Source organism: Pseudogymnoascus verrucosus (assembly GCF_001662655.1).
Source record: "Pseudogymnoascus verrucosus strain UAMH 10579 unplaced genomic scaffold scaffold_23, whole genome shotgun sequence".
In the NCBI taxonomy this organism is placed as follows: domain Eukaryota; kingdom Fungi; phylum Ascomycota; class Leotiomycetes; order Thelebolales; family Thelebolaceae; genus Pseudogymnoascus; species Pseudogymnoascus verrucosus.
This window is the reverse complement of record NW_017263674.1, coordinates 127,053-142,265: the sequence shown is the minus strand read 5'-3', so window position 1 is coordinate 142,265 and position 15,213 is coordinate 127,053. Positions and strand designations below refer to the sequence as shown.

At 53.3% G+C, this 15,213-nt stretch overlaps 3 protein-coding genes across 3 annotated transcripts; 2 read left to right on the top strand and 1 right to left on the bottom strand.

Annotated features, from left to right (window-relative positions):
• The first annotated feature begins 10 nt into the window (after positions 1–10).
• On the top strand, positions 11–2,152 carry MUS81 (Crossover junction endonuclease mus81). Its single transcript, XM_018275088.2, has one exon. The coding sequence runs from the start codon at positions 266–268 to the stop codon at positions 2,045–2,047; it is 1,782 nt and encodes a 593-aa protein (XP_018130109.1). The 5' UTR covers positions 11–265; the 3' UTR covers positions 2,048–2,152.
• Positions 2,121–6,393, bottom strand: VE01_05624 (uncharacterized protein). The gene is made up of 6 exons (XM_018275087.2): positions 5,182–6,393; positions 4,572–5,088; positions 4,424–4,491; positions 4,290–4,370; positions 2,494–4,229; positions 2,121–2,435 (listed from the first exon to the last, which is right to left on the bottom strand). Exons 2-5 carry the CDS (start codon positions 4,637–4,639, stop codon positions 2,737–2,739), a joined length of 1,710 nt encoding a protein of 569 aa, XP_018130108.1. The 5' UTR covers positions 4,640–5,088; positions 5,182–6,393; the 3' UTR covers positions 2,121–2,435; positions 2,494–2,736.
• On the top strand, positions 5,094–5,691 carry VE01_05623 (uncharacterized protein; the record flags this gene model as incomplete). The annotated part of the gene is made up of 2 exons (XM_018275086.2): positions 5,094–5,645; positions 5,688–5,691. The coding sequence occupies exons 1-2, from the start codon at positions 5,434–5,436 to the stop codon at positions 5,689–5,691; spliced, it is 216 nt and encodes a 71-aa protein (XP_018130103.1). The 5' UTR covers positions 5,094–5,433.
• Positions 6,394–15,213: the final 8,820 nt, after the last annotated feature.

Here is a 15,213-nt window from a genome sequence, read left to right as displayed (position 1 = left end):
CGCTTTTGGCGTATGGGAACAACGAGGCACAGGTGAGATAAGGGTCCAACACGTGACCCCGCGTCCCCAGCGCGTCATCGTTTCTCCCCCCGTCGCGGTTACCTCACCAACTATATCCAAAGTTCGACACCATCAACAATGGCCATTGCTCCAGCCGGCCTATATAATTGCTGTTGCTTGAATTAGAGACACAAGTGCTGTCCCTGGGCTCTTTCTGTGCTAAATTGCTTCTTTTGTATCTTTTTGTATACCGGATTCCTGCGCAATGGCAGACGAAGAGTGTGCCAATCCATTACTCCTTGGCTGGGTCAAAGAATGGTTGGATACGGCAAGAGAACGCAATTCGAAGGGGTTCACAGTTTATAGAAAGGCCTACGACTCCTTGAAGTCATGCCCGCTCCCATTTCAGCATCCTGCAGAGGCACAGCAATTACACGGCTTCGGTCCCAAACTCTGCGAGCGACTGACGGATAAACTGAAAGTCCATTGCCAAACAAATGGACTTCCCATGCCTGACCTACCCCGAAAGGTTAGTAAAGGGAAAACCACCGCCGACGATGGCACTGCTCCCGCGAAGCCGGCCAGGAAAAAGAAGGCCTACGTCCCAACTTTACGATCGGGGCCGTATGCGCTGATCCTCGCGCTGTCCACCATTCCAGAGAGTGCACCTTCCGGTATCACAAAGCAGCAAACAATCGAGCTAGCTCAGCCATATTGCGATTCCTCGTTCACCGCATCGAGTGACCCAACCAAGTTCTACACAGCGTGGAATTCGATGAAGACGCTCCTTGAAAAGGACCTCGTCGCCGAGAAGGGTCGGCCGCTGAGGAAATACTGTCTCACAGAAGAAGGCTACGAAGTCGCCTCACGAATCAAGGCATCCCAGCCAACCGCGGATCCCAAGCAGAGTACGCTCGACGCCCCTGCAGCGCCGCCGAAATCTCGACAACCTGCTCCATCTGGACCAGTACTCGGTGCAGCGGACGATGATGGGTTCATGGCCATTAATTCGAGTCCACCCCCACCTTCACGATCAGAACCACAGTACGATAATGGGATGGAGGGTGTACAAGATGATATCGTACCATTCGGAGATGCGCTAGCAGATGAAACCGCCCTCCCCACATTCTCACCCATCACCATCCCCTCCTCAGCCTTCACCCTCGAGCTCGTCCTCGACGTCCGCGAAGTCCGCGCCAAAGAAGACAGAGACTACATGCGCGTCGAGCTCACCAAGAAAGGCGTCTCCCCCATCATGCGCAGCCTCGACCTCGGCGACGCGCTCTGGGTAGCAAAATGCAAAGACCCTCTCTACCTCCAGCGCCACGGCCTCGAAGGCTCCGAAATAATGCTCGACTGGATAGTCGAGCGCAAGCGCCTCGACGACCTGGTCGGCAGCATCAAAGACGGGCGGTTCCACGAGCAGAAATTCCGGCTGCGGAAATCGGGCGTCAAGAATGTGATATACATCATCGAGGAGATCTCCATGAACGCGGAGCACTTCCAGAAGTACGAGGAAGCTGTTGAATCCGCCATCGCCTCATCGCAGGTCGTGAATGGATATTTCATCAAGAAGACCCAGAAGATGGATGATACGATCCGGTATCTCACGCGGATGACCATGATGCTGAAGGGGCTGTACGAGTCCAAACCCCTAAAAGTGATACCCACCCGCGTCCTCACCACGCAGAACTACCTCCCCCTCCTAACACAATTATCCGAAAAACACCCTGGAGTGACACACAACATCACGTACCAAGCATTCGCCTCCCTGGCCTCTAAATCAGAGACCCTCACCCTCCGCGACGTCTTCCTGAAGATGCTGATGTGCACGCGCGGGGTGACGGGGGATAAAGCCCTCGAGATCCAGAGGCGGTGGAAGACGCCACAGAAATTTGTGGAGGCGTTTGAGGCCTGTGGGGGCGGGGAGGAGGGAAAGAAGAGGAAGCAGGAAATGGTTAGCGGGCAGATGAATGGGTTGGTGGGGAGGAAGAAGGTGGCGAGGGTGTTGAGTGCGAGGATTGCGGACGTTTGGGCGGATGCGTGAGGTGGTAGTAGTGGTGTTTGTGTGCGTATATATTTATTATACGGGATTGAGAGAGAGTTCTCTAATCATTATACCCTTGAATTTAAATGTTTCATTTTCCCATGGACTGGACACTTGATATACCCCTCCACCCCGTACGGTACCGGTGACATACAAGTAATAACAGTAATGTAATAATACTACAATTCCTCCCAGACATAGAGCCACATATACACACAACTTAGCAAAAACCCAGCCCAGCCCAGCCCATCCATGGTTTGGTTTATATTTATATTTATACACTTCCCCTCAGGCGAGGGGACGTCGGCGAGGAAGGCTTCGCGTGAGGACATAGCGGGGGCAAACAAGTCTCTCTTGGTCGATCGAAAGGTCCGAGGTGAGATGACGGCTATTAAACACTCAGTCAGCCCCAAACCTACATATACACTTCGGAAAAACACACATACCTCCTCCCCAAAGTCCACCCAACACCTGCAACCCCCGCCACCGCGCCAATCTTCACTCACCCCCCAAAAAACAGCAACAGCCCGCACTAGCGAATAATAGCCAGCTCGAGTTTCCATGCGTGTATAGTTCCGGGTTCCAGGTAGTAACCTTTCTTCGCCATCTCCCCCCCATCCCAAATCAAGTAAGATTATTAATAATAATTAAGGATTAAAAGCACAACAACATCAACAGCAAAGGAACGATCAACGTTCACCAAGGTCAAGTCCCGTTCCCATATTCTGCCCATCCGATCCCATCTGGTGCTGCCCTGGTATCCCTTGCTGTCCACCGGGCCCCATCTGTTGTCCACCCGTCCCCATCTGCTGCCCCGACGGTCCCATCTGCTGACTCGTCCTCACCTGCTGCATCCCTGGCCCCTGCTGCCTGCCGCCATAAAACATCCCCGGCGGCTGCATCCCTCCCTGCCCCGCCAGAATATCTCCCCCCTTCGGCGGCGCCCCCAGCAACGGATCCAGTTCCGGGCCAGGCTGCTGGTACATCCCCAAGCCGCCTGGGGAGCGGTTCGGTGGCATAGGTTGCATGAGGAGGTCGGGTTGCGGGGCGTATTGCTGTTGTTGGGGCGGGGGTTGCATGCCGTAGGGTGCTTGCATGGGGGGCGGTTGCATGGGTTGGTTGTATTGGAATGCGTTTTGGGCAGGGGAGCGCTGGAATTGTGTGGTTTGGGGGAGGCGGGAGGTGGGTGATTGGTAGGGTGAGGGTGCTTGGAAGGGTTCGACGTTGCCGCGGCGCGGGCTGAAATAGCCTTGTTGCTGTTGGTCTCCTCTGTTGATTCTTTGCTGGGGACTTGGCGCCATGTATGTCGGGCTGAACTGGTCAAAGGTTTGCATTGGTTGTTGGGGGTTTTGTTGATACATCAGAGGTTGTTGGACTTGAAATGGGTCTGAGAATTGTTGTCCGCCGTAACCCATCCCTTGGCCCCCCGCAAACTGCGGTTGTCCGGTGAAGGGTAGCTGGGCAGCTTCATCCATCTCCTGCCTTGCGCGCTTCGCTGCAGATTCATCTGCAGGCCCTCCATATAAGCTAGCCTGAGATGTTTGCGAGAAGCCGCGTTTCCTGTTATCCATAGGATACATCCCGCCCTGGGAAGATAAGGAACCAAGGCCTGTAGTATCAGGTGGTTCTATTTTTGCTGTCCTCGATGCGCCGATCGCCACTTGAGATTGGGGTGTTATGGGCGTTATTGGGAGTTGAGCTCCTTCTTGGGCATTGGCAGCTTCCATCTGCTTGCTCTGCCGCCGGCGACTTGTATTATAGTGGCGAGGTTCGTAGTTATCAGAGCCTGGACCTCTCGTGCTCAGTCGAAACCGGGGCTCTTTTCGTAACCTCAATCGCACGCCCTGGTCACTGAAGGATCTCGTCAGAAAGGTCGATTCGGCCATGCCAGGCCAGTTCTTTGCTGGATGGACTTTGAATGGTTCTGACAGGGTGGAAGTGATATACTCCACTTCCTTATCTCGGACCTCGTAGAGTGTAAATTGGAGCTTGAAGGTGCCTTCTATCTTGACCGAGAGGTCACCGAAGACAAAGAACCCGCGGTCAATGTTATCGCTGTCTTTCAGCCGATGCAGGGACGAAACGAGCGTGCCTGCCAAAGCGTTCTTGACCTCCTCGCGATCCTCCGGCGATTTGTTCTCATCATCGTCAACCAGTGAGGTTGAGATGAAATAGTAGGGGCCTGCGAAACATGAGGGTCAGTAGGTGGCGACACCAATTCACAACACGGTGATGCCCTTACTTTGAAGAAAGTTCTGCGAGGGATCAACCGCCTCGCTGATCTTGAGCTGTACGATGGGTGGCGGATCTATTGGTTTCCGATCTGCATAACGGTCAACACATATTCCAAGGTCATCATTCCATGCGCCGACTTACCCTTTTCCTTGCCAATGAAGACCTTCGCATTCAGAGGCTTTTGCCTCACAATCAGCTCATGGTCCGCGCTATAGTCCATGGTCAGCAACGAGTCCAGGTAGTTTAATCCAAAGCATGCAACCCCATGAGAATCTGTCGCGGAACTCACTTGCTGATAACCCGACCATGCGAGGCTCCCGCGGGCGCGAACTGCTGCGACAGAGGTAGCTGGCTCATAAAGGTGGATGGCAGGCCCAGGGAGTTAGTGTTCCCTTGAGGCTGACCGGCCTAGATGGCAGATGGTGAGACGAGCGTAGATCCGCGAGTCCAAAGAATAAGGTTGAGGTCCCTGCCAAGTTGTTCCTTGCCTGGAACCGTGGATGTGCAGTTTTTGGTAGGTAGGTAGAGGCGTTACTAGGCGATTAGATACATGGGAGGATCATGTACATATGAAGGCGCGAACTTATTGATCTTCAAGGTGGTTCTCAAAGCTACCTAACATGGCCAGCCGGTTCGCCCCCCAAGGTGGGATAGATACAAGTGGGGTGGTAGTAGATCCCGCCACCGTCCGTTTGGTCGATCCAGCCAAAGAGCGTTGCTTGTTGACTCTTTGACTACGTAGACAGGCGACCGATTCTGGCACTTCCCGGCGAATGGGTGGCGCGACAGAAAGAATATGGCGCTATCTAACGTCAATGTCAGTACACTTTAACTCGGCAGCCAGCGTTGAGGCTCTCGCACGTGAGATGCCAGATGCTGCGAGTTAAATAATCCCTTACCTTTGAAGCCACGCGGACTATTGTGGCGAGAACGTTGATTGAAGTTTGGCTCCTCGGGATAACCTGGTTCGGTGTTGGTGTTGGGGACCTTGATAATGGTCAAGTAGGTCGAGGAGCTCTGGAGCCGAAGACGTCGAACCACGGGATAACCAGACCAATTCTGTAGGTTTGGCAAGAGCGAACAGCAATGTAACACCACTTCACACTACTTCGGGCCCAAATAGCTGCAGAAGGCAGTCTCGAGTGTCGCCAATGCCGAGTTGGGAGCAGAACAGTGATATCGCCTACTTCCTGCAGGAGACAGGTTGCCAAGCTAAGCCACCAAAAGAGTTTCTGGGTGTTAGAGATCCTTCAAAATGGGCGGGTAGACAGCCAACAGATTCCCTCGAGCACGATGCGCAAGCTGCTGATCGTCCTGGCCTGCTCGCGGCCCGCCCTAACGGGAAGGAACGAACGGAAGCTGGGTAGGTTTTTCGTTTGTTCCGGGATGAGAGATAACACAAGAGATGAAATTGGGCGTTTTCTTTCTCGGGATGGGGGAAGCGGATATTGATACCACGGTTGAGCAACGGATGCACAGGGCAGGCAATAGAAGAATGCGGATCCAAGAGAGCCAGTAGTGCCGGCAGTGGGTGACAGCGGTGGAGGTGGTGTTGATGATTGAAGGTCCAAGGTCTGGTGGATGAGGTGCGCGGTGATGGTGACGTTGCTACCAGGCTGCATCAGGAAGGGAGCTATACTATGCTGAATCGGCGGTTGACGTCGCAGGGCTCAGTTGCAAGTGCGTCAGCAGAAAACGACAAGCCTCGGGTCATCCGGCGATTGTGGGGGGAAGAGGGCATTCTATACTATGTAGAAGCAAGATCAAGGGTAGCCCGAAACGCGGGCCGGACAGATCGAAGAGAGGGTCTGTTAGGGCTTTGACCATGGAGGGGAGAGGAAGCAGGAAGATCGACTACGGGATTGGCAAGGGGCCGCGTGAGCTTTTTTTTCTCCAGCAGCAGCGGTGGACAAAAAAGATATGCCAACGGTTGAAATGAGCAGTGGGCGGGACAGGGTTGGTTGGTTGGGCTGTCGTCTGTTTGAAAGGGGAGCCCTCTTTTACTCTATCTGAGCTGATGATAATAGTGCATGGCTAAGGCACCAACGGGTATTTTATTGAGGCGATGGGGCGAGAACAGTGCGGCGAGGAGGAGAGGGCGGAGAAGGGGGGGTATGACGGGGTGGGGGGGATGGGGGGGAAGAATTGGTGGTGAAGTAATGATGAGTGAGCGGCCGGGGCAAGTATCGCAAATATCACTACTGTAGAGAGTACATTTGGAGCTCACCCTGTCGTAAAACAAGGGTATGGACGGGGGTGTAGGGGGGGGGTTAGGGGGGGTAATTGGAAAAGAGCAGAGAACTGTTATTGGGCGATGTAAACGGTGGATTATGTACAATACAATTGCTATAGGATTAGATGGGATTAGTATTTTTGTATGTACAGTACATAGTATGGGTGCAGGTTCAGGTGCAGGGCGACGGGCGATTAGATGGAGTCCATGCAGGGCCTGTTGAGTTTTGAGTGGCAGTGGAGTAGTGGCAGTAGTGGCAGTAGTGGAGGTAGTGGCATGAGCAGGGTTGTAACTCGTGGATATGGAAGGGGGTAAGTGGAGGTTTGTGTGGAGGTGAGTGGAGGTGAGTGGAGGTGTATGGAGGAGTGTGGACTGTGGATATATGACTGTGGATGGTGGATGGGGAAAGGACGACGGGATGAGAAGGATGAGGGGATTTTAGAAATGTTACAGTTTGTTAGTACGTTAGTATGTTAGAATGTTAGAATGTTAGTATGTTGGTATGTTAGTATGCATGTGGGCTATGCATACAAAAGCACAGTTTAGTACAAAATATGCTGTGGGGGTACATAACAGACCACACGTACTGTGCATTTTGCATTTTGCATCTTGCATCTTTGCACCTCCACACTAACAATGACACTACTGTACGCTACACCTCCTCTACACTACTCTTCCTTCCTTCTCCTCCTCCACACCAGCAACGCGCGTGTGAAAGTGGGCATCTGTGGGCATCTGTGGGTATCTGTGGGTATCTGTGGCGTTTGACCACGCAAAGCGGAGCATCTCTTCTTGCGGCCACGGGGTCGAGACGCTCTAGAGGACGTTGGGATCGACATTAGCTTCATTAACTTCCCCGTCCATACATACTACTAACTACTAACTACTAACGAAGTTGCTCTATTCTGTGGCGATGATGTCTTCGCACTGTTGCGTCAGGAAAAAATGGGCTGAAGCTGGCCGGTGGTGGGGCGGTAACCGATGACGGCGAGGTGCACAGTTAGAAGAGTATGTCATCGTCGCCGCCACCTACGCGCGCAGAGTCGCCGAGAGCGCTCTTTTTTCCCTCTTATTCCCTCTCTCACATGGAAAACCAACAAGCTGTAATCCTCTCTTATTGCAAGGAATCTGCCGTCGACACTAACCGCACACACGATAGTTACTCTTACTCGTCTCTATACGTACGCCTCCTACACAAACTGACAAGAGCATGGATACCAGGCAAGACATCAGCCCATGGGCGGAAATGATGTACCTGCCTCTGTCCATACACACTGAACTCTATACCCTGAACGACAGGGACGACAAGCCCAGACGGCAAACGGCGTGCATATCCTCCGAAATGCCCAAGCGCAAGCAATATCATCATCTCATTCATCTGTTCTCAGGGGACAGGGGACATGGGCAGGTAGGTAGGTAGGTGGGTGATATGATGCGCCTTTTCAGCTTCACTCCTCTCGGCATTACTTTTCGCAACACTGACCACTGTCCACTGTCCCCTTTGCAATCCCATCAGGTGATAACAACGCAACATAACACAACACAAACAGCACACTCCACCGCGCTCTCTGACCTGGCCGCCGACCACAGCGTGGGTAATCCATACAGCCATACAGAAACACACAGTACATGCTCAGATCTGTGGCGTCTGCAGCCATGGTGTGTGACCAACATGGCCCCAGTGCGACGCTAATCTCCTTTGCCAAAGATTACGAAGACGAACGAGCGCTGTTCGCGATTGGCCTGCGTATATCCGAGGGCGGCAATGTGCTTGGACGGCTTTTTTTTTGTGATGGGATGGGGACATGGAACAGCTTTTTGGTGCTTGGAAGATTTTATCTACTTCCGGGGACCGGCAAACAAGCTGCGATGGATGGATGATGGCCGTTTGCAACAATAACACTAATGCCGCGTCGTGCAGTGCCGCACTGTACATACAGTACAGTGCAGTACAGTAAACTTACAATACATACATCAACTTTTGTTGGTGGCTGTTGGACTGACTACATCTATCTCTATCTGCACTACTCGTACTCTATCACCCTGCCTGCCTGCCTGCCTGCCACTTCCATCCGTCCCCTTCAGCTCTTTCCGCCCTATTATGATCCGCAATCGTTGGCCGGGATATCCAGGGCGTCGTCGTTGAACCGACCGCGGATCCCTGACGCGCCCTGACTGATGACATATTGCCATCCTGCACCCTACAAAAATCGCCATGTGGACCTTGCATTGGACTAGGGTGGGTGGCCGCCTGTCTGGCCACCTCAGCACGCCTACCGTTTGTGCGTCCGTCGCTGTCATCTGTGCGTCGTCCCCCAGCAATTCCAATGCGTGAGACCGGGCGAGGATGAGAGCGAGGGCTGACGCGCAAAGGGACCTGAACTGAGATGTAAAACAATGCCGTTCTATGCGAGGCACCACCAAGCTCACCCTCCAAACAAAGCAGCAATGAGCAGCCAGACACATACTATATTCCTGCCATGCACGTGGGCCACACACCCGTGTGGAGCCCAGAGTCGTCGTATGCAGTAGAGCGAGAGCTACTCTATCTAGTGTGCCTCTTGCGCCTGCGCCGCTAGAACACCATACACCGCCAACAGTCAATCGCCTTGTTTCCCTCCATCAGTGCGCGTTTTCCCTCCAGCGCTGTTTCAGCGTTGGCGTTTTGGCGGTGGGGGGGGAGGAGCTACCAGGCCAAGAAAAGGGCAATCGCCACTGGATCGGCGCGTGTCTGCATGCTGCTGGGCTGCACGGACTGGATGGGATTTCACAGTGTGGATTCCCACGCGTACTTTTTGGGGGGGGGTGGGGGATTCAGGCTGTTTAATGCATGCCCGCCCTTTTAAACAGACTCGAGAGAGGAAGGAGGAGGAAGTTTCGTTGTGTTATCTCGGTTGGAGGTTTTCGAATAAGTCGCCGCTATTCTATCTACCCTACCCTACCTTACTACCTCCTGCAATGGCGGGATGCTGCTCAAGGATTTAGCTATATCTCCGCAGACAAGCTGGTTTGTGCTAACCTCGCCCACCACGTTGTGACGCACGAGAAGCACGGACGTTCTCGGGGATAAATGCGAACCTGGTCACTCTTACAATCTCAAGGGAATGGGGATGGGTACTATAGGCATGGTCAGTCGGTCGCCAGGCAGGCAAGCAAGCGATCGATAGTGCTGGACGTACTGTACTATATCGTATGTACATGCACCGCAATACACGGACGGCAACAACGGACCCCAAATGCAAGATAGACATCACCATACCGCCGCGCATTTATCCCCGAGAGAGGGCGTCAAGCTTTCATTACCGACTCCTGCACTCGCGGCATTAGCTCCTGCCAGGGTCCGTCTCTCCCATCGATTTTGTGTACAGTACATACAGCATACAGTACAACAGAGTCTATAACGAGCGAGCGAGCTGCCGCTTACGACTTCCTAAACCTCTCTCCCTCTCTCTCTCCATCTATCCTATCACCCATCCTTCGCCCAGCTTGCGAAGAAAGAAAGAAAACCAGTCTCGTCGCATGATTCCAGTCTATCACATCTCCACCACGCTGGCAGGAAGGGGAGCACCACTCATCGATGCCGAGATGGTGACGTGTGTATGCCGACGCAAGGGGGGACAGCTATAGCTCCCCCCCTTGCGTCGGAGCTCTCAGGTGACGGCGAAATGTGTTCAACGAGAGTACTGTCGTTATGACATGTACCCTCCTGCTGCGGGATATCTCACACCGTTCTGTCTTTTGTGCTTGGCACCTGCGGTTATTTCAGGACAGCACAGCACAGCATAGAATAGCACAAAACTGGCACTGGCAGTCCTCCGACCTCCGACATCCGAGTGTAGATCAAAACCCCGCGACATCGCGCGAGCGCGGCACAGGAGCTTCGAAATCCACACTCGTAAACGTACTCGTACGGTACAAATCTCAAACTAGAGCGAAATGACATGACACGACAGCCTCACCCACTGACGCTATCAACCAGCAAACCCCGACGACGCCGTTCCATTTCCCACAGCGCTCCGGATGCCTCGCATGGCAAGCTCCGGCGGGATAGGGATGTAAGCTTGATGTCTGTGCGGGGAATGGCGGGCGGCGGGCGCGGGCAGTCGTATCTCGCACCGGCGGCGCGCGCTGGGGACGCGCTACCAGCCCGCTCCACTGCAACTCCATTTGAAGGAATATCCCGATTTGTGTGCATCGAGGTCCATATGGATGGCATGTATCGACACGCCGAGTTCCTGTTTCGCTCGCGGTGTCTCGGGCGTTGGAGGAGAGAGGCGTAAGCTGGCCTAGTTATAGTAGAATGGGTCGATTTTATGGTTCTTGCAGGTGTGGGATATTCCATCCGTGGATCTCGAACGGCCGTTGAGAAAAGAGGCGTTCGTTAGAGTAGGATAGAGGGATATATGCTTGTCACCAGCACGGCATATTCCCTATGAACCCCGAACGGGGAAGCTATGGAGACGCTGGGTGGTGAGGTTTCAGTTGACGGCCAAAGAAGTAGTATAGACTTCTTCTCTCACCCATCAAAGGGTGGATACTCTGACCTCATTCCTACTACGCTGTGGCTTTCTTCTTCGGCTTCGATGGCAAGTTGACATCCGTCCGCGCCATTAATTCGAGGCGGGGCGGGCGTGGGCGGGTGCGAAACCGCCGGGATGGGGAGGTTGTTGCTTTGACTTCCTCGCATTGCGTCTGTCGAGTGTACTGACCTCTACTGTGAGGCCGTCGGGCGTCGAAGCCATACATACGCACACTCCCTCCCCGTCTCACCTCAACCCATCAGGGAGGAAGCAGGTCCGCCAAGAGTGGACAGCGGTCATGCAGAATATCCCGCTCGGGATCCACTCAGGATGCACGCCGCTGCGTCGGGCTGGGGCTAGTGCTGGTGTGGTATAGTATGCTTAGATGTTCTGCAAGTTTGGGAGGATGGGGGATGGGAAGAAGGAGGGGGAGGGGAAGATGGCTGATCGTTTCTTGTTTCTTGATGCTTAGTGAGGCGGGAAGACGGAGGGGCTTATGAGTGATGGCTAGCTAGAGTGAGAGAGTCAGAGAGGGGGAAGGAAGAGTCTGCACGCACTGCTTGCTTTCATGCAAAACCACCTCAAACCGACACAGAGCACTCACTCACCACAACCACAAGATATCGCACCACTATACCCCCCTCCCTTCGTTATACCATCCACCCAAAACCCACCCGCATACCCCCCCCATCCAGTGACACAACTCCATCCCATACCATCCATCCATCCCCACCCCTCCCTCCCCTGTCTGCCACATGGCACTCACGTTCCCCCCATTGCCGACCCAACCCAACCTAGTTGATCACCGCCATAGCCCGGCTGGAGAAACACCCACCCTACCCTGCCCTGCTTTCAACGCTGTTGCGCTCTGGCCCCTCCTTACGAGGCCTGAAAGGCTTCCTAACCACAGCAGCCATGTTCGATCTTCTCCTCGGAGCGTGCCGTGTGGGGTTGTATCGTATCGTATCCTCCACGCCCTGGCGCGGCTGATGAAGTCCGTACTGGAAAGGGAGTGGAGGGGTGTCAGGCGTGCAGACGATCGCGACGCACCGGGGGAAGACAACCATCGAATGAAGAGGGAGGGACGGGGGGTGGGGAGGGGAGGGTCAAACGGTAGCTTGGATTGGCACTCGCATCAGAAGGCTTCGGTTCTGGGGAGGAGGGAGGTAGGTGCGCCGCTTGGGAGGCTGGTTAGGTGTCCACACCTTACCTTCCTTTTTCTTCTAATTTGGCGGGTTTGAAGACTAGAGGAAGGGCGTGACTCCGCGCCGTTTTTGGGACAAGTAGGTTTGGTCTTGGGGGAGTTTGATGGGTAGTGGGTTCCGCAATTATATGACGAGGGCGTTATGGTCGTGCATTCTTCCTTCCTTTGTTCCTTCCTTCCGCGGTATATTAAATACTGGAACTGACGTACTGCACAGCCGTTAAGAGACCCTAAAACTGCACAGCACAAGTACCCCATCCATCCCCTCCTACAGACCCTTTCTTCCAGGGATTAATCTCGGAGCTTGCGGGCGCCGAGAGAAAACGGCATTTAGAAGAGGCAGTTGTGTTCTGCAACAGTTACCTGGAGTCTGCACTGCACTGACCCGACCACCTGCATCTTTAGCAGCAGCAGCCAACCCGTCTCAGAAGAAAAATCGCGGCGAGACAGCATTTGCTCCGCTGTAAGCTAGAGAATCTTAAGCCTTGTTTTTTGGCAAACTTGCCCTGCCGCCTCGACAACATAAAGTTCTCCACTTTGCTATCTGGTCTTTTTTCTCCACTTTTGAGGGTGTGGATAGAGTGTTCCGCTTTTTTACGGAGTTGTGCTAACGGTCTTGCCACGTGGGTCGAGAGTAGCACTTTTGGTTTGGGGTAGATGGGGGATGGGCGGTTTTGTTAGGATGGTGTGGTGTGGAGGTGGTTGTGGATTATCTTCTCGCGCTACAAGTGTTTGGCATGAGGCGATGTACTGTACGATGAAGGTACTGATGATGGTACTGATATGTCAATCTACGTCGAAGGAAAAAATAATCCCAGGTCCGGGCCCGACACTAACCAGGGACAAGACAGACGCCCCATACAACACGAGATACGCCATGACACAAAACTCCTCGTCGTCCAAATTATACACTCCAAAGGCCTCCATTCCAGCCTCCTCCCATCGCAGACCCGGGATCTATCTCATTTACTCAATATTACATATTACATCCCATCCTCACCAGGTCCTCCCCAGCACCCACAGCAGATTTTAATGTCCGATGCACGCAGCGTACCCCCAGGGTCTACTAATGAGGAATACGATTTCCGACACCCTGCACTAGCCGCATGCGCGACCCCACGCTGCCTCTTTGCGGCTATAGCGAGGGAGTCTTATACCTAAGAGGGGCCCGGTAGGTCTGTGCGCTGGTTGTTTGCGGAATCAGGGAGCTTGGGGGGTGATTTGATGCATCTCATCTGCCAAAGGCGTTGTAGGAGGGATTCTTGACGTCGCTAATTTGAGATTCAGGGAGAAGCCGGCCTCTTTGAGAGGAGATACCCGGAGATGAGGCGGAGCAGGTGCATACAGCGCTGCCAGCTGCCCTGCAGCTCTCAAGGCAACATCAGCGCAATACTCCTCCCTCCCCCATGAGGACAACCTCCGCGCACCAGAGGGACAGATATCTCGATATCTCAAATGACAGCTGCAGCACAACATCCCAGCTCTCCCTCTCCATCCCATCTCCACAACAATGGGCCAACCCCGGTCTTGCGTCTCGACAAACAACATCAGATGATCTCGTGACCTCCCACCCCTTTTTCCCCCGACATGATGCATCCAAGAGGATCCAGCATGCATCCAGGAGGGTCCCAGCATCGGTGCTTCCGTACTCCCTGTCCTGGTTTTGTACAATATATGTAGAGTGCTAAGAGCCGGGTATGGCAGCGGGCGGGTATATAGGCAGTCGGCACCGATTTAGCCGCTGCGGGGCCGGGGGAGGGGGAGTGAGGTGTGGTGGGACAGGCGGCAGATGGGATGTTATGTTGGTTGGGTTTGGCGCTGGAGGGGGCGGTGAGGTGGTGTGCGGGTTTGTTGGGGTGGCATGGAGGTGTGTCTCTCTGCGAGCGTGGTTAGTGAGGGCGCTTGGGGAATGGGGGGAGGGGGGTTATGGATTGTTATTGCTGGATGATGAGTGTGGCGGCGCGGCGCTTGGGATATGGAAGCGTAGTAGAGGTATGGACAGCGAGGACTGGGGAGTGGAAGTTTAATGTGGATGATGGTAAGGTAGGTAGGTGATGGGTATTTGTAGGTAAGCTTTTGATTTCATTAGTATATGGCGTTTCGATTGGGTAGGTTGGAGGTTTGGGTTATTGGTTTTTTAAAATATGAATATATATATTGCGGTCTTTATATTATAATTAAAAATCTTAGCATGTTGTTACAGCTGCCGCCGGGATTATATGACCATTATTGCTTTCCTCGTGACGCTTTATGAAAAGAGCAGCCGAAGAATTTTATATAAATGTTAGGATATATATATATATTATTGTGTTTTTAAAGTCTAGAGAATTCCAGGGACAGCTACAACCATGTGGTATAAGTATAAGGCACGACTCTATATCTTCGGACTGTCATATAACCCTCCCATATATATCTCTTCTATCATCAAATAAACTCAGCCCTGCAGGACCTTCCCCAATCTCCTTAAGTTTCCAAGTTGGAGCCATCATATCCATTGACCAACTTTCATCCGCCACTCTCACCCCACCCTTTAGCTCCTCCCGATCACCATTTCACTCCCTCTCCCGGCATTCTTCAAAGCCAATATGTCTTTTCAAACACTCAATAAATACACATGGTGTGTATATGCGCCTGGCCCCCGGTCTCTCACATGGCTTACCCCAAACCCGTTCGACCCAGCGCCCACAGCAACGGCCCATGCCCTGTCCACCTCCCAACTCCCAGCAACACCTCTGTACAATTCCATTATTAGCAAGCGCTTTTGAGATTATCTGGTATATCCCGCCTTTCTTTGCCACCTGCGGTGCAAATTGTCGTGGGAGGTCGAGCGGTTGATGGGGAGGCGAATAGGGTGTTTGGTATGATATTTTCAGCGCATCAAATTATGTTCTCGTGTTGGCAGGGAGAGACACACATAAGATGTATAATACGCCTATGGTAGGAGTGTTAGCTGTATTTGGTATGGTTCGAAGTC